The sequence below is a fragment of the Mandrillus leucophaeus genome, unplaced genomic scaffold, assembly GCF_000951045.1.
Source record: "Mandrillus leucophaeus isolate KB7577 unplaced genomic scaffold, Mleu.le_1.0 Scaffold544, whole genome shotgun sequence".
Lineage (NCBI taxonomy): Eukaryota > Metazoa > Chordata > Mammalia > Primates > Cercopithecidae > Mandrillus > Mandrillus leucophaeus.
The window spans coordinates 1,199,402-1,223,411 of NW_012105853.1; the positions used below are offsets into that span (position 1 = coordinate 1,199,402).

Genomic DNA, 24,010 nt, shown 5'->3' on the forward strand with positions numbered 1-24,010 from the left:
TGGGCCGGGCCTGGGCCTCTCCGCGCCCCCTTATCCGCCGCGGCCTGTGCCTGCTGGAGCTCCGAACTCCGCGCTCTCTCCCCTTCCCGCCTTCCTGTTCTCCCGCGGACCCCGCCCCGTCCCGCTCCTCCGCCGTCTCCCGCCCAGCGACAGCTTCCCCTTTTCGTCCTCCTTGGCCGCCCTTTGCCCCTTCCCGCCCTTTCCCTCTCGCCTCGGAGCCCCATTCTCGTTGGCTACCTCTTCGGCCCCACTCCTTTCTTCTTCCGCATCCCTGGTGCCTCGCTCCAACTCCAGCCTCTCGTTCTGACCCCGGGAATCTCCCGAGGAGCGCAACTTTCCAGCTGGAGACCCCGGGCGGGCAGAGCCCCTGGACAGCTCCCTCCTCGGCGTTGTCCTCACACTCCAAGCCACCTCCTACCCCTCTGGGTTCTGACCAGGAATTTTCTCCATTTGTGTTTAACCGCGACAGGCACAGACTCTGGGTGAAAAAGAAAGAACTTCGTGCTTTGGCTGCAGCACTGCGAGTGTAAAGGGATGAGTGGGTTGCACGGAGAGGTGTGAATGTGCTTTTTGTCCTGGGGGCCGATTGTTTCCTCCCGGTCTAGTTTGCCTCTTCGAGTTGCTGGACAGGGTTTTCTTCCCCATACTCTACGCTTCCTGGTGGTCTGGGAGTTTCGAAATCTTTAACGTTGTGATAACAACGCTTACCCCGCCATCCCTACTTGATCGTTCTTAGGTCTTCTCGGGCGTGGAAATGTAGACCTAGACTTGAGGTTCAATGAGGTCTTGGTTAAAACGGCAAGATAGAAGTAAGATTGTGACGCATCCATTTCGTTGAAAGAGAAAACCAGGAATTCGTCCTTTTGATGGAGGAACTTAGAATAACTGTAATTTTTGTAAGGTTGTGGAAAATCCGAGGCAAAGTTAAATTGCCCGGTTTGATTTGACTTAACATGAAGTAACTTCGAATAGGCTTTTAAAAGTTTCATCTCTTTGGATGTTGTTCAAGAGCTCACTGCAGTTAAAACGCCAAGACCGTCTCCCACAAATTTGGTATTAATGAAGAAGGGCAAGCCAATTGTATCTGTTGTCCGGAGTTAGTTGTACGGCCCTTTCTTTGAGTGAATGGGGATCTGGGGATGCAGAGGAGCTTAATGAGCCTTTTATAATTACAGAGATTCTCTTCTCTGGCCCTTAAGGTCATGCCTAACGCTCACCTTTGCTTTTGGCTAAAATAACTGAGAAAAAAGGTGAGTAGTTAAAAATGCTGGAAGTTTGAAAATCATTTAGACAGAACTTCATTCCTGAAGTTTTATTCTGTAGTCAGATTTTAATTCTTGCCTGTTTTGGTTTTTAGATGATAGATCTTTTAGTGTGTCAACAGGAATGTAAAGTTTGTATTAACATCTAGGGTGATCACCTGCCATGCTATTAAGTCAGCATAGTATAATTAAAAGTTACATATGTGGGTTCAGAGCCTCTTAGCACAGTGTTATATTGTAAGCTCTTGGAGGGCAGGAATGAGATTCTTCTAGTCCTTACAGAAATGGAGTTTAGGCTTCTATCCCTAGCATTCATTCTAGTGCCATGCACGTGGTAGGTATTCTGTAAATATTTGTGAACGAAATGAATTTCTGCCTGTAGGGTTCAGTAGTGTATACTTAAATGTGACATGTACATAAATGCTGACTAATTTCCAGAGAGGGCGAAAGAGGACTTGTGTGGGGTCTGCGGGTTGGGGAGACTGGCTCAGATGATTTATTAACTCGGTAAGGGCTGAACATTGACTAACGGATCATAAGGTAATTGAGGAACACTATAAGTCAAACTTCAATTTAGTTCTACCAGCAGGAAGAATTTGTTTACAACCTACAGTAGTACTCTTTTAGATGATGTGAAGCTTTGAAAATATTGAAATAAGTGATTGCTCACCTCTCCCCCCAGGTATATAGGAATTGATTGTGTATTTGGGGGGATCCTACCCTAAATTGAGAATTAGAGACTAGTGAAGCATGGGATTGTGTGGATAATGTTTCTTCATGTTTATGTACTTAAATACCAGCAAAATATACGTGGAGAATGTATTTAAATTTTTTTTTTTTTTTTTTTTTTTTGTCCTAAGAAGTTGAAGTGCAGGCTGGCTGAATTTTTTTTTTTTTTAAAGTAGCTGAATTCTTTTGAGACTGTTTTCAGTGTTCCCCAGAGAGCTCTGCCTAAAATATCTTAACTTCTGCAAATAAATAAATAAAGTGAAAAGTCCTGATTCCTTGCCTTTTTATTTTGCGCTGGTACTACAATAATATAATGGTTACATTATATGAAACATGATGACACCTTGACCTTTGGAATATTAGAGGTCTCACAATAACTTCAGAGCCACCCTGAGAGAAACGAGCAGATACGAATCAGAGAGGACCCAAGGCCTGGTGGAGAGGCACTGCTCCCTCTGAGAATGCCTAAGTGGGGTGGGGGCGGGTGGGGGGGCGGTAACAGCTTAGAAATAAAGAGGTGAAGTGAATCTTTTGCTTCAGATAGCCTCTATTTCTATTTTTTTCTGTACTTTTTTCTTTCTTTCTTTCTGATTGTCTCTGATATGTTCATAGATGCTGGTTTGCTTAATTTTTATTCAGGATTTGGTACTAATAACCCTGAGTGAAAAAATAATTTGGAGACTAGATTCAAGGGTTTTTTAACAGACTTCTTTGTTGTGTTTCTTGTTGCTTTGGTTGGTTCTTCATCTCCCTTTCTCTGTTTAAAATATAAAAATCAGGTGGAAAATATGGAGGACTTTGGTTAATCAAACTAGTTAAGAGATCATTTAATGGTGCGTCTACACAATAGTCATTTCTATTTTTTTTCTTTACTTTCAACCTTTAGGCTAAAGAAAAGTTTTGTTTTTTTTTTTTTTCTTTTTCCACTCACGTGCACAATAATTTTTTGTGGGGTTGCAAGTATATAGTTCATTTATTTTCTTTCTTGTTTAACAATTAATTATACTATTCCAGGCTATGAATAAAAACACAAATGGAAGTATCAGCCTTACTGGTAGAGTGTATTTATAATTCTGCTTTCACAGTGGTAACGCCTTGTTCTGTAAAACGTATCTTCCTGAACATAGCTGTCTGGGTCAGGATTGCTCTAGAGAAATGCTATCATGTGTCATGAAAGTTATACTTAACTAGGGTTAGGCCAGACAAATACTCAGTGTCATTTTAAAGAATCAGAGTGCTATAATTTGAGCTATTCCCTTTTATTTCTGATGTCATTTTGTTCATAGATTTCTAGACCAACTGGGGAGATTCCCATGTTAAAAAGTATGTATACTGAAACATAGGTTTCAGATCATCTAGTTTCCAAAATTGTGTAATAGGATATTGGCATCAAGTATGTGAACAGTTTATATTCTGTCATAGTACATATCCATTTTTGGTATCATTTCATTTGTTTCCCCTTAAGAAAACCTATAGTCTCCAGTTATCTACACTGAAACTTCCTTTTTGAAATAAAAATTTGCTTTTTTTTTTCTAACAGTAAAGGTAACAGGAATGTAAAATCTTAAAAAAAGGTATACTTTTGATCCCATCTGTTTTTACTTTGCTCACTTTATTTTCTTTTTTAGTGTTAACAGGAACATCGATAAGTAGTGTAAAAACTTACACAATGAAATCCGAAGCCAAGGATGGAGAGGAGGAGAGTCTACAGACTGCTTTCAAGAAATTAAGAGTGGATGCATCAGGGTAATTAAATATGTAATACATTATTTGGAATTATTTGTTTACTCATTCAAAATAGTCTCTTCTCCCTAAAAAGCTCTTCCTCTTTTAAAATTTCTCATTATTGAAAGAAGATATAAATGCTAATAGTGCAACACAACATCCTTCCAGATTCTGCACAGTATTGTTTTAGTTTTAAAAAAAAAAAACCCTTTGGTTAAATTTGAAAAGTAGCAGTTCATTTGCCCTCCTAGGTTGGGTGTTTTGGTTTTCGTTCACTTTGAGGAGGGCTTCCCCCCACCTCTTTTTAATAAAAGATTATCAAGTGGTGTCCCATCAGGGATTTTATCATACATCTCAAGAGAATCACAGTATTTTTCACTAAAAGTGGATTGGCTCAATAGAAATCTATGAAGACATTGTAGATTTCATGGTCTGTGATTGCTAAGTCTATCACTATGGAAACCTCTATTCAGTAGGGTTCTGTCACTGAGATCAATAACCTTGGACCCTTTGGGCAAACTAATTAGTGTACCTGCATACCAGCTGCTGTCTGAATGTTAATGTTTCACCCTTTGCAAAATGTTCTGTGTAAGACTCTTCTCACCCCAATTCTTTCTCCCAGGCCAAAAGAAATCAACATTTTTAATGGATATAAGAATTTCTTTTCATGAATGGAAACTAAACACTGGAAGCTCAGAGTAGAACACCCACAAGTAATAATAATCATCATTAGTGTTTATTATTTACTTCCTGTGCCCTAAACACCGGGTTAAGTACTTTGCACATTATTTAATCCTCACTACCACCTTAGTGCATGGATACTACTGTCATTTCAGTTTACAGATGAGACTCACACAAATTAAATTACTTACTAAAAGTCACATTGGTAAAAGTTGCAGAGCCAGGATCTGAACCTAGACAGCCTGTCTCCAGAACCTCTGCTCTTAACCATCCTTTATGTGGTACCTTGAAGACAATATGAAGAAATACATGCAGTACCTAGCACAAAGTAAAAACTAGATGTTAGTTGTTGCTATAGCCACCTGCCTGTTGCTAGTACTATTTTTGGCCTATCAAATTAAAAGGTTTATGCTGATAGATTTGCACAGTAGATATTATAGGTGCTCATATTTGCTTCCATGATACTTCTAAAACGTATCTTTCGTCTTGATGGTTTTCTAATGTGGTCATCTTGCCAGTTCATATCAGTACTTTGATAAATCGTCTTGGGAAACAGAAGCAAAGCAGAGAAGCAGATAGTTCCAGATTGTGGTTGCAGTGTATCCTTTGTGATTTCTTATATAGGAATAATTCTTTTAAATCAGGAAAATACTAGAAATGTGTACACACAATTATACATACAAATCTCTTAGTGTGTAAATTTATATAAGTAACTCTTGATACACAGACTTCTTTCCTGATGTTTTAAAAGAAGTTGAAATGTAAAATAAAGCCAGGCTGGGCATGATGGCTCATGCCTGTAATTCTGGCACTTTGGGAGGCCGAGGTAAGCACATCACTTGAGCTCAGGAGTTTGACACCAGCCTCGGCAACGTGGCGAAACCCTGTCTCTGCAAAAAAAACCAAAAAATTGGCATGGTGGTACATGCCTGTAGTCCCAGCTGCTCTGTAGGCTGAGGTGGAAGGATCACTTGAGCCCAGGAGGTGGAGGTTGGAGTGAGCCGAGATCGTGCCACTGCACTCCGGCCTGCGCAACAGAGCGAGACCCTGTCTCAAAAAAAAAAAAAAAGTAAAATTAAGCCATTTTGGTATCCCTAAAAATTACTTGGAACATTATTTAAAAATTTTTCAAAATATATGGTCAAAAATTATGTATATGTAAAACCAAATGCTGCGTGTTCTCACTTAGAAGTGGGAGCTAAGCATTGAACACACATGGACATGGGAACAGCAGATACTGCTGACTACTGGAGTGGGGAGGCCAGGAGCAGAATGTAGGTGGAAAACCTACCTATAGAGTACTGTGCTCACTGCCTGGGTCCAGTATGCCCATGAACAATCCTACGCATGTACCACCTGTATCTAAAATAAAAGCTGAAATGAAAAAAATTATGTATTTGTAGCATATATTCTGCCTTGAGTAAAATTATAAGGGAAGGAGAACATTTGAGAAAACAAAGTAAGAGAAGGGATGAGTCATTAACATGACTAAGCAGAATAAGACTTGTGTAGTAGTGTATCATGCATTCTAGTTGTTTTATATTGTTGCCAGTTTACAAATGGGACATCTGAGGATTGACTCATAAACTAACCAAGCCTTGCCAGGAATTTAGCATGATCCCGTTCAACAGGTTTTGACTCCTTAATGGTATTTGTCTTATTAGGACAAATCTCTATATAGATATAAATCGATATATATATAACAAAACAATATCCTATTTATCTGACTGTAATATAATACATGCTTATAATAGAAAAATTTACGAAAAAAAACAGGATAAAAACGGAAGTAAAAATCACAGTTTTAACACCTATATCACTGGTTCATGATAGCCTATACTTATTTTACCTAGTTGAGATCATAATAATATGTATAGGTGTTTAACCATGCTGCTTTCTCCTTACAAGCGTTCCCCTATATCATTAAAAGTTCTTTGTACACTTAATTTCTAATAAATTCCCAACATTTTACTGTATAGATGTGCCATAATTTAGAAATACAGTATTTTTTTTTCTATTACATATTTAGGTTATTCCCAGTTACTTTTTACTTTCAATTATGTTTCATTGAACATCCTTTCATTTTAGTAGATTAATGTCTCTTTCTAAAGAATTTTGTCAGCACTATAGCATGTATAGTAGGAGGGGTGTGTGTGTGTGTGTGTGTATGTTTATGTGTGTTGAAAAAGTCTGTAAGGATTTCCACCAATGTTCGATGTTGGTAGTCTCTGGGTTGTGAGGTTATGGATGATTCTGTTCTTCTTGCTTTTAGATTTTTTCATGTTCTTTACTGGGAACCCGTATTATCTGTATAATTTTAAACCACAAGGATTTAACTCCGATTAATATTTCAAGTTTATTAGTTGCAAAAGTTAGAATATTTTTCTAAAAGTTGCATAATATTTGAAAATGTATTCAGTGTTAAGTTAGATGGAGTCTCCTAAAGTTTTTGCTTCTAAACTTAGTTCCATGACTCTGGTTTGCCTGCGTAAGATAAATGGTCAGTGTCATTAGCATTCTCTGACCATAAGGCCTGATCTGCCCCAGGGAAACAGCCTGAAAGTCTATTTATATCCTGCTGCTGGGTACACTTACCAATCATTCTTCGGCTTATGATTTTGCAGCCATGGGCTTTTAGGGATCCTCTAAATTTGGTTTTGAAGGAAAATGTACACTAAAAGCTGAGCAATTTTTGAGAAACCCAAACTGGAAAAGAACATGTATGATAAAAATTGTATTTGAGTTAGTGAGAACAATATGTTCTCCTCATTTTATAGTGTTGTGTAGCCATAAACTTTGTTCTTGTCTTCAGGTCCATAGCATCTCTGTCTGTTGGAGAAGGCACAGGTGTCAGAGCACCAGTCAGAACAGCAACAGATGATACCAAACCTAAAACCACATGTGCATCTAAAGACAGTTGGCACGGGTAAGAGCTTCTTATTGAAATGATTTTCATTCCAATATTATAAAATATTATTGGATTTTCCTTCCTGAGTGTCCAGAAAAGAGTAGGTTATGATATAGAACCTAAGACCCGATGATTAGAGAAGGACCTATTCCTTCTTTTGCTGAATTTGCTGAGACTTTCTTTTTGGCCTGGTCTGTATTCAATATTTACAAATATTCTATGTCTATTTGAGAATATTGGGACTTCTCTCATTATTCTTGGATTCTGTGTCCATTAAATCAGGCTTTTAAATGTGTTATTTGAACCTTTTTTTCAATTTTTTAGTTAACTTGACTTACAAATAATAAAGATGTATATTGAAATCTACCCCATGGAAGTGAATTTGTCTATTTTCCCTTTAAATTCTTTGTTTTTGCTTTATGTATCTTGAGGTTATTTTGTTGGATTTATATAGCATAGGTTTTGAATGTTTTCCTCCTGGTGAAGTGAAACTTTTATTATGTAGTGACATTCTTAATCCCTCATAATGGCTTTTGTCTTAAAGTTTTCTTCTAGTGAGTGTTTCCCTTGTGTGTCCTTTTCTTTTTTTCTTTTTTTTTTTTTTTTTGAGACAGAGTCTTGTTCTTGCTCTGTCACACAGACTGGAGTGCAGTGTCACAATCTCAGCTCACTGCACCCTTCGCCTCCCCGGTTTGAGCAGTTCTCCTGCCTCAGCCTCCTGAGTAGCTGGGACTACAGGTGCCCACCACCACGCCTGGCTGATTTTTGTATTTTTAGTAGAGACAGAGTTTCATCACATTGGCCAGGCTAGTCTCAAACTCGTGACCTCAGGTGATCTGCCCACCTCGGCCCCCCAAAGTGCTGGGATTATAGGTGTGAGCCACACCTAGCCTTCTATTCTTTCAAACATTCTGTGTTCTTGTATTTTAGCTGTGTTTCATATAAATATCGTATGACTAGGTTTTATTTTTTTCTGTTTTATTCAATGTGATCAGTTTTTTTTTAACTGCTGGGTTTAGTGTATTTACGTTTATTTGATTATTGATATCTTCAGAAGTGATTCTGCCATTTTACTTTATTTGTCCTGCTTTTTTGTTTTTCTTTCCTTTTTTTTCCCCCACCTTACTTCTCCTGGTTTCCTTTCCAATTGTTTCAAAACAATTGTTTGCAAGGATTTTGTTTGTTCTTTTCCTCTGGTGGTTTGGAAATGGCACACTTTGTTTCTATTCTTTCAGTAGTTGTTAGCCTTGATTTTGCCCTGCGTGCTTTTAACAAAGACACAAATTAATGGTATTTTAGCTCTTCTCCTCAGAACCCCTTTCCTCTGATCTCCTGACTTCCATGATGTAGTTGCCCAGTATTTTAGTTGTGTTACTTATTTTTAATCTCACAAACTAGGTTTTATTATTATTATTTAAGCAGACAGTGTTTATTTAGATTTTTCTACTTGTTTATAACTTCTTTTCTCACCATACTTTCACCTCAGACCTCCCATATACAATCACTTACTTTTTTCCTAAAGTAGTTTTTTCAGTGAAGGGTTATTGCTAGTAAATAGGACCTCTGCATTGTATAATTCCATATAAATACATTTGAAAGGGCCCCTGATGTTAACGTCATGTCCTATTGGTAAATAACAATCATCTGTATCCGTGGGAGATCGATTCCAGGTCCTCCCCACTCACACACCCCTCTCCATACCAAAATCTGAGGATGCTTATGTCTCTTAGACAGAATGGTGTAGTATTTGCTTACAACCTGTGCTCATTTTTCTGTATACTTTAAACCATCTCTAGAGTACTTATAATACCTACCACAGTGCTTACACAGCACTTCACTCACACAGACTCAGCATAGTGCTCAGAGCACAGCAAATTCAATGTTTGCTTTTTGGAACTTGGTGGAAGGGATGTTTTCAGTCTGCTGCTAGTTGAATCCACAGGTTGTAGAATCCATGGATACAGAAGACCGACTGTACTTTGCTTTCATTTATCTGAAAATGTCTTTATTTCATCCTTGTTTTTGAAAGATAGAGTTGATATACTTGACTTTATATTTCTAGATTGACAGTTATTTTCTCTTAGCACTTAAATGAGGTATAGTTGATTGTCTTCTGGTTTCATTACATTGATATTGAAAAGCATATCTTCAATCCAGTTGTTATTGATTTGGAAATAATCTTTCTAGTCTCTGGCTGCTTTTAAGATCTTCCTGTTGTCTTTGCTATTCTATAGTTTTGCTACAGAGTGTCTCTATGTGGATTTCTTTTTATCCTGCTCTGGTGTATTTCCTGTGTTCATAGATTCTCTTATCAAATCAGAACATTTCTCAGTCATTATGTCTATGAAAATCACTTGTCCTCTGTTCTCTGTATTCATTTCTTCAGAAATTCAGACTTACTCTGTCATCCCTCTTAACTTTTACATTTTTCCAAATCCTTGTCTCTGTACTGCCTTTTAGGTCAGGAGTTGGCAACTTTTTTTTGTAAAGCACCATATGGTAAATTTTTTAGGCATTGGAGGCCAAGAAGCAAAATTCCAAGGATATTAATAAGTGCTTAAATAAGAGAGAAAACTCCTACTCTACCCTGTTTGCCTGGGGTTGGCCGTCCTGGCTGGTGGACACATTTTGTCTTCAGTTGCTGAGACAGTCGCAGGATAGAGTGACTAGCCTGAAAGGAGAACCTTGTGGAATGGGTGGGTAGCAGGTAGTGCCAGGGTCATTTCTACTCTCTGTTCCAGTGAGGCTCAGATCCCAGCATGCTCTTTTCTCCTCCAGAGATCCCAGCACTGGTTGGAGTCTTGAACTGAGATTCTGCCTCTCAGTGATCAGCAGTTGCCAACAGTAGAGACCCAACATGTAGATGTTAGCCAGTGTGGGCGCTGGACAGTGGTGCAACGTGTCCACTGGCCAGGAAGGTGGGCAGGGAGAATAGGGACAGGGGAGGATCCTCTAGCCTGGTCTGTGGCTCACAGTGCTAGCCCACTGGAGCAATGTCCACAAGCTGTACAAAAACAGGCAGGGAGCCAGATTTGACCCACAGGCTGTAATTTGCTGGACCCTGTTACAAATAATTTAGATTTATTTTCCAGTCAGGTAATTCTTTCTTTAGCTGTGTGTACAAGTCTCCCGTTATCCATAGGGGATATGTTCCAGGAACCCCAGTGGACACCTGAAACTGCAGACAATATCAAACCCATTTGCCATCAGTCAGAACACGTTTTTGTTCATGTCTTCCACCCACACATTTAATGCCTTTTCTATCTTAACTAAGGACTTACATGCACTGTGGCTGTAACTTTTGCATTTGAAGTGCAACAGTAAGTCTATCACAAATTTGTTTTTCCTTCCTCACCATGTTTCAGACAGGAGATTCGTTTTTACCGTACATCTTAGCAACCTCAGTATGTGTTTTGTTTTTTTCCTTTCCTTATTAAGTCAAGAACTTTCACCTTTTCTCTTAAAGAAAGCTGTTTTAGTTCATTTTCTATTGCTGTAACTGAATACCTGAGACTGGGTAATTTTTAAAGAGACTTATTTCTTATATTTCTGGAAGCTGGGAAGTGTAAGAGCATGGCACCAGCATCTGGTGAGTGTATCATTGCTGCATCATAACATGGGGAAGGATATCACGTGGCAAGGGGGCTCGTGAGAAGTAGCCAAACCGGCTTTTATAACAGAGCCGTTCTTGTGATAACTGTCCCTCTCCCTCACTAACCTTTTAATTCATTAATCTGTGGATGGATTAATCCATTCTTGAAGGCAGAGCCCTTGTGACCCAATCACCCCCAAAGGTCTCAGCACTGATGCGTTCAGGACCAAGTTTACAACACATGAACTTGTGGGTGACACATTCTAACCACAGCAGAAGCACTTCGTGGCTTTCCTTGGTATACCCAAACTGCTAGCATCACTACTCTTGCACTTGGGGCCATTGTTAAGTAAAATAAGAGTTACTTGAACACAAGCACTGCAGTACCATGATAGTGGATCTAATAACCAAGATAGCTACTAAATGACTAATGGGTAGGTAGCATATACAGTGTGGATACCCTGGACGAAGGGATGATTCACATCCCAGGTGGGATGGAGCAGGATGGTGCAAGATTTCGTCATGCCACTCACAGTGGGGCGCAATGTAAAACTTGCGAATTGTTTAGTTCTGGAATTTTTTATTTAATATTTTCAGACCATGGTTGACTGCAGGTAACTGAAACTGTAGAAAGTGAAACCATGGATAAGATGGGACTACTGTGTTCTGTTTAGCTCATTCATTTTAATTCCAAATAAAACATTTTTTTTTTAGTGTCCTGTTTGGTTCTTGTCTCTAATTCACTTAGCAGTTTTGAGTATCTTTTCTTTTCACTCAGTTCTTTATTTAAATGTTTTATAAATAGTTACCTTACATAGTGTGTCCAGTAATTCCCAGTATCTGAAAACCTCAGGGATTGTAAATATTGTTAGTTTTTTGGTTTTGATTGATTGGCTGTTACCAATGATAGAAACGAATCAAAAATCTATTTAATAGTAATGGCATAATGGTCATTTGTAACGTTAGCCTCACAGTGGTTCTGACGCTGCTATATTCAGGTTTAGGGCACAATATTTAGACTTTACGGGATTGGTTTCGGTTGTCTGTTTGAGGTGCTTCCCTCAGACTCACTGGTCAAAGGCTCCCAAGGTGTTCTATCCCACATGTTTGGCCCAAGTGATTCAGTTTAAAAATACCATTATCTCACCTGGTTGTATAGCTTGCTAATAAGATGATTTTGAAGTTTTTGAGACACAAAGACTTAGGCAGCATGGAATTGGAGGCAGGTGCATCTCTTGCGGGAAATTTATGAGCTTAGACTCGTAAATCTGACGGGAGGTAAATTTCCTATTATCATAAAGAATCTGTTTAGGACAGCTCTGTATCCCAGCATCTTCTTGTGTATATTTTTCCTCTTAGGTCTACAAGGAAGTCTTCACGAGGAGCAGTGAGAACTCAGCGTCGTCGACGTTCTAAGTCTCCTGTCCTTCATCCTCCAAAGTTTATACATTGCAGTACAATAGCATCTTCTTCCAACAGTCAACTGAAGCACAAAAGCCAGACTGACTCACCTGATGGCAGCAGTGGGCTGGGAATTTCAACCCCGAAAGAGTTCAGTGCAGGAGAAAGCTCTACTTCTCTCGATGCTAATCACACAGGGGCAGTCGTTGAGCCTTTGAGAACTTCTGTTCCAAGGCTCCCATCAGAGAGTAAGAAGGAAGACTCCTCTGACACTACCCAAGTCTCCCAAGCAAGTCTCAAAGCCAGTGATCTCTCTGACTTTCAATCCGTTTCCAAGCTAAACCAGGGCAAGCCATGCACATGCATAGGCAAGGAATGCCAGTGTAAGAGATGGCATGATATGGAAGTGTATTCCTTTTCAGGCCTGCAGAGTGTCCCTCCCTTGGCTCCAGAACGAAGATCCACACTTGAGGACTACTCTCAGTCGCTGCATGCCAGAACTCTGTCTGGCTCTCCCCGATCCTGTTCTGAGCAAGCTCGAGTCTTTGTGGATGATGTGACCATAGAGGACCTATCAGGCTACATGGAGTATTACTTGTATATTCCCAAGAAAATGTCCCACATGGCAGAAATGATGTACACCTGATAGCAAGAAGCTAATTCATATGCTTTAAACCAATGAAGGCTTGTCAAAGAGATTTAGTTAATGGCAGACCTTGTGGCCACTTTGTGTGAGAAGACATCTCTTTCTGCTCACTGTGCTTGCAATAAAAACTTTACTTGGCATCTCAGTTAATCTTCATTCTTTAAACTTACTCTCTGAGTTCTTCCATACACTTCAAGGCAAGCAGATCAAAGAAAAATTTAGAAATGTTCCTGGGGGATGAAGAAACTATAATTACTTGAGACTGGCAGCAGTGGGTAAAAGCCTTTGTAAAACAGTGCATTTTTCAGATTTGTTTAAGGTTTGGTAGCCAAGGAAAGTAAAATGTGATTTTGTAACTGCACTAAACATTTGTCATGCTGTAGTTGCCAGCCCAGAATATTAGAAGTTACAAGACTGATTTAAACCATCTCTGATTTAATGCAAGATTTATTGTGTCTATAAAGATTTCTCATGTTATTGTTAAGCCAGAGATCTAAGGTTTAGATTGAATTTGAATAAACTAGCTGGCCTGCCCTCTATTGTTTGAGAGAGTTATTAACCATCACTAAAGAAGCCCCTGCTGGTGCTATTCATCCTGAGACATGTTACATGCAGTTACTCAAGCAGCTTGGAATGGGCTGCTTCAGTTGGAGGGAGGAGGTGTAATATTTGAAACTAGTGTGTGTCTTCACCATCTCCAGCATTTTAAGTATATGGTGTGTTTTTTTGTTATTAGTTGTAATACAGGTCTCATACCTCAGTTTCAGATGTTCTAGATGGTTACCTCTTTGAGCTACCCTGTCACCCCAGCAACCCCAAAAGAGAATTTTGTACATTCTGTATCCCACAGATTTGGTCAACCATTTCAAAATTCCCTCCAGTTTGGTAAAAAATTCTGTCTTCGGTTTCAGCTGGATGATGAATCCTTGTTTTTCAGGTGGCTCCAAAAAGAATGTTGCATGTGTTCAGACCATCCTAAGCAGAGCCACCAAATTTAGTGACAGTGTCTAGTCATGTTAGCAATAATGTTAACAGAAGCTTTTGTTTAAATTACAAAATACATTTATACTATTTACTAAAACATCGCGCTGGCTGTCTGGTTGATTGATGATAATGGGATGTGGGCTTCAACAAATAGGTAATTTGTTCTTGGGGGAGAGGGGAAGGGTGTTTACTAGAAAAACCCTAAGCTTAAGTAGTGGGAGTCCTCTACTGGTCATTGGTTTAGTGTGGATTTAGTGACATCTGAAGGCTTTGGTTAAAGGGAGGGAGCAAAATACCTTATCACAGCTCTAGAAGCTGTGACATATTTCCTAATAATGGTGACAGAAGGTGTACTAGTTAGTATATCTAAGGCAGAAATTCTCAAACTTTTTGTAAGCACCTCCTTTACACTGACAAATTCAGGACCCAAAAGGTTTTGTTACAGTCTCCAAAAGGATGTATGTTAATGTTTACCATATTAGAAATTTAAGATAATTTTAAAATATTTAATTCATTACAAGCTAACAATTTCTGAATGAAAAATAGCTTTTCCAAAACAAAAAATATTAGAAGAGTGGCATTGTTCTACCTTTTTGCAAATCTTTTTTAATGTTTGGCTTAATTAGAAGACAGATTCTCATATGTTTCTGCATTCAGTCTGTGGGATATCGCATATTGTGTGGTCTCTGGCAAACTTTTGTACACTTGTGAGTATGAATGTGAAGAAGGCAACTAAAGGTTGAATATTGCTTACATGAAATACTTGGGACCAGAAGTGTTTCGGATCTCAGAATTTTTTTAGATTTTGAAAGATTTGCATTACATGCTTACCAGTTCAGCTTCCATAATCCTAAAAGCCAAACTGCTCCAATGAGCAGGTCCTTTGATCCTCATGTCAGTGCTCAAAAAGTTCTAGATTTTGAAGCATTTCAGATTAGGGAACCTCAACCTATAATGTTTTAGTACTATGAAAATAATGTTGACCTCAGATTTCCTAAAAGGGCATCAGGGACTCCCAGGGATTCCCAGACCAAAATTTAAGCTTCTGGTTGTAAAGGTACCACCCTGCTTTCACCTCCACAACTAATGCTTTGGCTCACCTTTAAAAAAACAAAAACTGGGCTGGGCGCGGTGGCTCACGCCTGTAATCCCAGCACTTTGGGAGGCCGAGGTGGGCCGATCACAAGGTCAGGAGATCGAGACCATCCTGGCTAACACAGTGAAACCTGTCTCTACTAAAAATGCAAAAAATTACCTGGGCGTGGTGGCGGGCGCCTGTAGTCCCAGCTACTCAGAAGGTTGAGGCAGGAGAATGGTGTGAACCCAGGAGGCGGAGCTTGCAGTGAGCTGAGATCGCACCACTGTACTCCAGCCTGGGCGACAGAACGAGAGTCCGTCTCAAAAATAAAATAAAAACTGGAGAGGAGTGGAGCTATTGTAATTAAGTAGTGAACTATTCAAGTTCATCTTAAGTGGGCTTAACATGTTCTTTGAATTAAGACGAGTTCTTAAGCCTTTAAATCCCTTTTAGTTTGCTTTCCAAGCCAGCGGTCTGGTTATTTGCTTAGTGCTGTATGTTAGTGCAGCAGTCACCAGAGAATGATGATACGTATATTTTTCATACGAAGGTGTTAGGGGTGTAAGGATTGAAAAGGGCAAAGTTCCAATGACCTACTAACTCAAAATCCAACTTGGATGAAAATTGAGTCATTCCCGATTTGTGGGAATAAGTTGTAAGTTATCTACATCTCAGCAAAATCTTCCTCAAAACATGAATCTTGAAGTTAAAAATTACTCTGCTCAGACCCAGTTGGGCCAACTTTAACATCAGGGTCCCTTTCTTTTGTGAATGCGACTTACCAAACTAATCTCCTTTCTCTCATACATCTAGGAAAATGGATTTGGTTTGTGGATTGAGGGATTAAGTCTCACTCTGATGTTCCAAAAAAGTAACATCTTGATTTCTACATGCCTTTATTGAACAAGTTTTCATTGAATGTTCATTCATTCATTCATTCATTCATTCATTCATTCATTCATTCAATGAGTATGAAGTGCTTACAACACATCAGGGACACTGTACTAGAGCCTGGCAATCGAACAGTAAGCAGAATAATATCCTTGTCCTCAGTAGAGAAAGGTGATGAACATATAAGTTGTATGGAGAGAAGAAGAATTAGGAGATAGAAAGGGGTGGGCTAGGGATAGGGTTGCTATTTGGGGTGAGCAGAGAAGATGCTGTGATAAGGTGATATTTGAGCAGAGACCTGAAGGAAGTAAGAGAGTGAGCCATGGGGGCATCTGAGGGAGGGGCATTCTTGGCAGAAGGAACCACAAGGATGTCAATGCAGCTTGAGCAGGTGGGGTCAGAGAGAGATCGGTCGGGCCAGATCATGGAGGGCCTGATAGGCCATTTTAAAGGTATTGACTCTTACTGTGAGTGAGATAGAGAGCCATTTAGGGGAGTAGAGGAGAGAGACATCACCAGACTTAGCTTTTTTTGGAGACAGAGTCTTGCTCTGTCACCCAGGCTGGAGTGCAGTGGCACGATCTCAGCTCACTGCAACCTCCACCTCCCGGGTTCAAGCAATTCTCGTGTCTCAGCCTCCCAGGTAGCTGGGATCACAGGTGTGCGCCACCATGTCTGGCTAATTTTTTTTTGTATTTTTAGTAGAGATGGGGTTTTGCCATTTTGGCCAGTCTGGTCTTGAACTCCTGACCTCAGGCAATCCGCCCACCTTGCCCTCCAAAAGTACTGGGATTACAGGCATGAGCCACCATGCCCAGCTGAGACTTAACCTTTTGAAAGAGCACTGGCTACTGTGTGCAGACTAAGGGAAGGCAAAGAGGACAGTTAGGAGGCTACTACAGTGAGTCAGGCAATAGGTTTGGTACTGGGTACTTGGCAGTGCAGGAGATAATATGTTTTCTGGAAGGTTTTTGTTTTGTTTTGTTTTGTTTTGTTTTGTTTTAGACGGAGTCTCGCTCTGTTGCTCAGGCTGGAGTGCAGTGACGTAATCTCAGCTTACTGCAATCTCTGCCTCCTGGTTCAAGCAATTCTCCTGCCTCAGCCTCCCGAGTAATTGGGACTACAGGCGCATGCCACCACACCCGGCTAATTTTTGTATTTTTAGTAGAGATGGGGTTTCACCATGTTGGCCAGGCTGGTCTCGAACTCCCGACCTCATGATCCACCCACCTCTGCCTCCCAAAGTGCTGGGATTACAGGTGTGAACCACTGTGCCCAGCCTGTTGTAGAATTATTTTAATCCAAATCCCTTCAGGGATTTGCTGATGGACTAGATTTAAGGTGTGAGAGAAAGACAAGAATGAAGGTTGACTCCAAAGGTTTTAATAAGTTTGTGGAGTCGGCTGGAGGGACAGATTTGCAAGTGGAGACTGAGAGTTTTGTTTGTTATTGTCAAATCTGAGATGCTCATGAGATATTTAGAAATGTTGAGTAGGTGGCTGGATGTCTGAGAGAAGATCAGGAGAGTGGTGCAGCCTGGGGACGCAGACTTCGAAGTCATTGGTAGAGGGAGTTTATGCAAAGCCATGTGACTAGAACCTCCTCAGAAATGAATGTAGATAAAGAAGCCAGAGAACGAAGATCTGGCATATTCCCAAGGTACAGAACTCAGGGGGATGAGGAGGAACCAGTAAGGCAGGAGCAGAACCAAGAGAGAGAGAGTCTAGAAGTCAATTGAAAAAGGATTTCAGAAGGGGTCATCAGCTGCTAGATGCTGGGAAGACCAGGAGCACCCACTATGTGCAGGCACTGGGTAGACACAGATGAGCTGCAATACCTACTGTACAACAGGTGCTCAGGTTTTTTAATAATTTAAGTTCTGGGGTACATGTTCAGGACATGCAGGTTTGTTACATAGGTAAGCATGTGCCCTGGTGGTTTGCTGCACCTATCAACCCATCACCTAGGTATTAAGCCTATGAAGCCCTGTATGCATTAGCTGTTTATCCTGGTGCTCTCTCTCTCTCCCTGCTCCCCCACCCTACCCACAGGCCCCATTGTTCCTCTCTCTGTGTCCATGTGTTTCCATTGTTCAGCTCACACTTAAAAGTGAGAACATGTTTGGTTTTCTATTCCTGTGTTAGTTTGCTGAGAATAATGGCTTCTAGATCCATCTGTGTCCCTGCAAAGGACATGATCACGTTCCTTTTTATGGCTGCATAGTATTCCGTGGTGTATCTGTACCACATTTTCTTTATCCAGTCTATCATTGATCGACATTTGGGTTGATTGACTGATCACTAGAGAAATGCAAAATCAAAACCAGAATGAGATACCACCTCATACCAGTCAGAATGGCAATTATTAAAAAGTCAACAAACAAGAAACAAAAGATGCTGGTACGGCTCTGGAGAAATAAGGATGCTTTTATACTTTTGGTGGGAATCTAAGTGAGTTCAACCCTTGTGGAAGACATTGTGGCGATTCCTTAAAGACCTAGAACCAGAAATACCATTTGACCCAGCAGCCTCATTACTGATTTATATTCCCAAAGGAATATAAATCATTCTATTGTAAAGATACATGCACACCTATGTTCACTGCAGCACTATTCACTATTTTTTGGAAAGAAGAAAATCCTTGCTTTAACAACTCATAGTTTGGGGGAGGAGCCAGCATGTGGGAAGGGCACTAGTCCAGCCAGGAAACCTGCCTGGAAAGGCTTCCAGGGTGATGAGGCTCGCTCTGCTGACCCTTCCACGGCTGAGAAGAACTCCAATGGATTTCTGGGCACAGTCCTTCTCTTTGTTCCGGATTTTCAGTTCTCTCCCTTTGAGGCTCCCAGAGAAGCAGTCAAGCTTGAGAAGTTGAGCAGGAAATAGAGGGAGAAAGTGACCAGGGAACAGAACAAGGGAGTGGGAAGCGATCTGGGACGAAGAGAGGGAATAGGCTAGCTGCCTTTAAAACCAGTTTATAATTATTTCAAGTTTATTTTATTTTTTATTTTTATTTATTTATTTTTGAGATGGAGTCTCACTCTGTCGCCCAGGCTGGAGTGCAGTGGCATCATCTCGGCTCACTGCAATCTCTGTCTCCGGGGTTCAAGTGATTCTCCTGCCTCAGTGCCCCCAGTAGCTGGGGTTACTAGGTTCCACTCTGCCCATCTAATTTTTGTATTTTTAGTAGAGAAGGGGTTTCGCCATGTTGGCCAGGCTGGTCTCGAACCCCTGACCTCAGATAATCCACCTACCTTGGCCTCTCAAAGTGCTAGGATTACACGCATGAGCCACCGCGCCCAGCCTATTTATTTTTAAATGATAATAATTATTATTATTTTTGAGAGAGGATCTTGCTCCATCACTCAGTCTGAAGTGCAGCGGTGTGATCATGGCTCCCTGCAGCCTCGACCTCCCAGGCTCAAGCGATCCTTCTGCCTCAGCCTTCTGAGTCGCTAGGACCACAGGCATGCACCACCATGCCCGGCTAATATTTCAAGTTTAGTAAATTCCATTGGATTTGAAGAACTTGTTTTTTCTGAGGAAAGTCTGTTGTAATGCACGTAACACCACAAGAGGTCTCCCTTTCCCTGAAATGCATCCGTTTAAAAGGCAGGACGAATGGTAACTTATCAGAAAGCTCTGGGCAGGTAAGGCCAGTACCAAATTTGGCAAAGAATCTTACTTAAACTTTACAAAGTCATAGTATCCCTTTACCAGTAACTTCGTTTTTCAGTTTAAAACATGAGAATAAGGAGTGCTTCGATGTCAAGATATTTAATATTTGGGAAGGGTTCTCTCTTCCCTCTTTGATGACTATTTTATTAGGCCTGAAAAGTAATTTAGTATGTAAGAGTAATACTCATAAGTGCTAACACTGATTATACGTGTAGTGTGTTCTGAGCCTTTTTACAGTATTAATTCTGTAATCCTCACTCAGTCATATAAGGTAGATACTGTTATTCTTGATACCTATAATCCTCTGAGGTAGGGACTTTTACAGATGAAAAACTTGCAGTTTAGAGAAATTAACAATTGGTCCCAGGTCACACAGCTTGTGAGGGGCAGGACTGGGATTTGAAGACGTATCTAACTCTAAAACTACTCATCCTGCGGTAAACGGATTCATGAATCTTTATGTTATTAAACAGTTTCTTAATTTGAAATTTTACCATGGTTTCGTTGTTATTTTCTATCCATCTATTTATTTATGTTTTGAAACAGGGTTGCCCAGGCTAGAGTGCAGTGGCACCAAAATGGCTCATTGCAGCTCCAACTCCTTGACTCAAGCAATCCTCCTGCCTCAGCTTCCCATGTAGCTGGGACCACAGGTGTGTATCACCACACCTGGCTAATTAAAAAAATTTTTTTTAAATTGTAGAAGTGGGGGTCTCACTTTGTTGTCCAGGTTGGTTTCAAACCCCTGGGCTCAAGCAATCCTCCAGTCTTGGCCTCCCAAAGTGCTGGGATTACAGGTGTGAGCCCCTATACCAGGCACTTACAGTGTTTTTAACCAGAGATGAGAGTCAGATTCATCTGACAAGCTTTTAAAAGAATACGACTGCCCAGGTCTTCTCCCAGGACAATCTAATTCTGTAGGTCTCAGGTGGGGCTCTCGGATCTCTTTATGTTTTTAAGTTCAGTAGGTGGTTCTTGCGTGTAGTAACCCTGGGTAGAGAGCTACCCTAGGGAGCTGCTATGAATGGACAGTGGTTAAATTCACATAGGTGGAACACCCTGCTAAGATGCAGCAATGGCCGCCTGGCCTAAGCGTATGATTACAATATTGAATCCGCAGCTCAAACTGCCCTAGCTTCCAGTTGGAGATGCTCTTCCCCTGACAGCAGAGCTCGAAAACAGTTTGTGATTCTCGGAAGTCCTCAGTGAGAAGTGGCGAAAGCAGAACTCCCCGGGAGTAGCCCTGAGGCGTTCTTAGAAGTGAATTGTGCAAGCAGACTGTCAGTCAACCTGGCCAGGGCTCACACCTAACTACCCAGAGGACACAGTCCTTAGCCACTATGTGCTCCCTGTCAGCTTGGCAAACAGACGGTGACAGTGAGCCCAAGAGGCTGGGTGCCTCTACCTGGTGGTGAAACGCAGATACAGAAGGGGCTCTTTAAGGTCAGGGGCTGTGACCAAGGATGGAACCAAGTCCTAAGAACAGATAACCCGCTGGAAGGAAAGCAGGGAACATTTTTTACCCACTTCTCGAACAGGAACAAGACTTCCGCAGTGACTTTACGTGGCCTAAATTATCATGGGGTTAGGAAATATGTCAGATAAATTTAAAGTCAGATAATTGTCTGATGTTCTTTAGCACCTTCTGTGCTTAGTTCTCTCTTTCTCTTCCATCCCCACCTTCACACACACACTCACACACAAACACACACACATACAAACACACACTCTCACCACACACACTCTCACAACACACTCTTGCCACAGGCACTCTCATACACTTCACACACACTGTTACACACGTTCACACACACTCTTACACATTCACACACACACACAGACACACACAGATCTTCCTAGTGGCTCTTACCTTTCCCAGAATTCCTCTATACTCCCATTAACCTTGGGCTTAGCTGGGATTTACAGTCATTAGCTCTGGCCACAGCTTCTTGCCGTGGACATTTATTTGTTCTTTTTACTGGAGTTTGGTGGGAACCTGAGCGGCTGGGAATCCACCCGGGCCCTTCTCTCCTGGCCCTGCCCCAAGAGCTTTCTGAAGTCTGGCCTCACAGGCTCCTAGGACACTAGAGGAAAAGACAGCTCGGAAAGGGAAATTTTTAAAAAATCATGACCCTTGAGAATTTCTGAGAGGACTTCATTACAGCACAACCCTGGGTTGACAGGAAGGGGACTCCAGACCTCAGGGTCTGCTGGGTCTGCGGCAGGGAGGGCGCAGAGGTACCAAGGGGTGGGGAGAGGAAGCTAGCGGGAAGCCCAGTCTGTGTCTCAGGCAGCGAGGAGGGCAGGCTCCTCTCCCTTCTCTTTGCCTTTCAGGGGAAAGAGAAAGGGAATAGATGATTGCTTCTTGCACCAGGTTCTCCGGGGTGGAGGGAGCTCAGGGTGGTGCGTGAGCACTGGACTGAGATTTGGTGTATCTTCCAGACTCTGTTTCCACAGCCTCCCCTCTCTTTCTGACTTCCCTCCTCTGCTTTCGGAAGCACATGTGAAACTGTCTCCATTCCTTTCTCTTTAGGTCACCAGATTCCTTGATGGGGCTGGCAGTGGTGCTGTAACCCCAGGTCCCCTTAGGGCATGTGAGTGGTGATGGGGCTGAGATCTGCCAACCTCCTCGCTCTGGGGGATTTTCAGTGTTCCAGGACTGGGCGTTCTACTGGTCTCCGTCTCCCCTCCCTTCCCCGATTCCCCGGCGCCCTCCCTGCCCGCAGACCCAGGGGACTCTGAGAATGGAAGGCAGCTCTTATTCCCGGGAGAAAAAGACACCAGGTTCCCTGGGCTGCCTGCACTCAGTTCTCAGCCTCCTTCCTCATCTCTCCAGCCACTGCCCGGGTCTGCAGCACGGGCCCGGTTTGAAATACCCCTCCTTCCCGCTTTGAAGGAGGCTGGGCTGGCTGGGGGTTATTTTGGGAGCAGCTTCTGAGATCCAATGGCCTTGTTAGGGCAACACTGACCTTTCCGTCCGGGGAGGAGGGCAGGATTGGAGAAGGGGGCGGGGCAGCGGCGGGGAGACGGACAGCCCCGCACACCCACTGGGGTGGAGAAGGGGGCCAGCGGGCTGCGGGAACCCAGCCTCAGGCGGGGGCTGTCACCGAGGGGAATTTCCCCTCTTTGAAAAGGCTGGGGACCCCTCCACCCCACGCTTTCACTGGGCTTCTTGAAGAGATCACACCGTTTTCCCTTGGACTTCTTGGAAGGCAGACTTGGGACGCTTTGTGGGGACTTTGAACCTTTCCTTCCTGCTTTCTTCCCAGCAGGCAGCCTTGCTCTGGCTGGTGGAGTCGGGGCTCCTGGGCATGGCACTGACTAGCCAACCCAGTGCTGACTTGGCGCCGGGGCTCTTTCAGCCTCTGCTGGCATCCTGCTTCCCCCCTCCTGGGGCGCAGTGGTGAGTCTGGGGGCCTGCCCCCGAGGGCACTGGAGGAGTGTTGCAGGCATCACCCACGCCCTCTGCACTCACCCTGGAGGACGGGGAGGTTGTCAGGGGCTATGATGAGATGAGCGGGGGCCGCTTTGACTTTGATGACGGTGGGGCGTACTGCGGGGGCTGGGAGGGGGGAAAGGCCCACGGGCACGGACTGTGCACAGGCCCCAAGGGCCAGGGCGAATACTCTGGCTCCTGGAACTTTGGCTTTGAGGTGGCAGGTGTCTATACCTGGCCCAGCGGAAATACCTTTGAGGGATACTGGAGCCAGGGCAAACGGCATGGGCTGGGCATAGAGACCAAGGGGCGCTGGCTCTACAAGGGCGAGTGGACACATGGCTTCAAGGGACGCTACGGAATCCGGCAGAGCTCAAGCAGCGGTGCCAAGTATGAGGGCACCTGGAACAATGGCCTGCAAGACGGCTATGGCACCGAGACCTATGCTGATGGAGGTGAGGCCAGCTGGGGGCCTGCAGAGGTGGGGCAGGGCCAGGGAGGGTGAGAAACCCTGGTGGAGGGTGGGAAAGGTGATGGGCAATTGGCACAGAATCAGATGGGCTAGGATGTGATTTGCTGTGTGGCTTTGGGCAAGCTGCTCTACCTTTCTCAGCATCCATTTTCTTGTAGTAAAGATGGAGCGAATAAAGGGGTTATCAAGAGGATTAGTGGGAGTGCTTAGTACAAAGCCTGCCATATAAGTGCACACTCAACACACAATAAAATATAACTACTACCGTTAGCATGTTCAGTATGCTCCAACATAAACAGCCATGAAATATACTCTAGCAGAATCGGGTCCTAGTCTTAACTTTGCCGTGAAAATTATTTTCAAGCAATAGATCATGAGGAGTATTCATTCGTCCACCCACCCATCTACCCATCCACCCATCCATCTATCCACTCATCATCTATCCACACACCAATCCACCCACCCGTCCATCCATCCATCCATCTGTCCATCCACCCACCCACCTGCCTGCCCATCCATCCATCTACCCAC

The 24,010-nt window shown here is 42.5% G+C and overlaps 2 protein-coding genes across 7 annotated transcripts in view; both read left to right on the forward strand.

The window, feature by feature from the left end:
- On the forward strand, positions 1 to 13,483 carry OSER1 (oxidative stress responsive serine-rich 1). Of its 6 annotated transcripts, XM_011997657.1 has the most exons (6): positions 487 to 555; positions 3,006 to 3,045; positions 3,278 to 3,314; positions 3,620 to 3,737; positions 7,210 to 7,323; positions 12,257 to 13,483. In XM_011997657.1, the coding sequence occupies exons 2-6, from the start codon at positions 3,025 to 3,027 to the stop codon at positions 12,942 to 12,944; spliced, it is 978 nt and encodes a 325-aa protein (XP_011853047.1). In that variant the 5' UTR covers positions 487 to 555; positions 3,006 to 3,024; the 3' UTR covers positions 12,945 to 13,483. The 6 variants fall into 6 exon arrangements, with proteins under 6 accessions (XP_011853048.1, XP_011853050.1, XP_011853047.1 ...); XM_011997658.1 differs by lacking the exon at positions 3,006 to 3,045 and having other exon boundaries at positions 1 to 555; XM_011997660.1 differs by lacking the exons at positions 487 to 555; positions 3,006 to 3,045; positions 3,278 to 3,314 and adding an exon at positions 7 to 482.
- Positions 13,484 to 22,210: 8,727 nt separating this feature from the next.
- The window catches only part of JPH2 (junctophilin 2), a 77,261-nt gene continuing 75,461 nt past the window's right edge, over positions 22,211 to 24,010 (forward strand). The window contains exon 1 of the mRNA XM_011997672.1: positions 22,211 to 23,462. Coding sequence (XP_011853062.1) covers positions 23,084 to 23,462 — 379 coding nt within the window. The 5' untranslated portion in view covers positions 22,211 to 23,083. The remainder of the gene's footprint in view (positions 23,463 to 24,010) is intronic.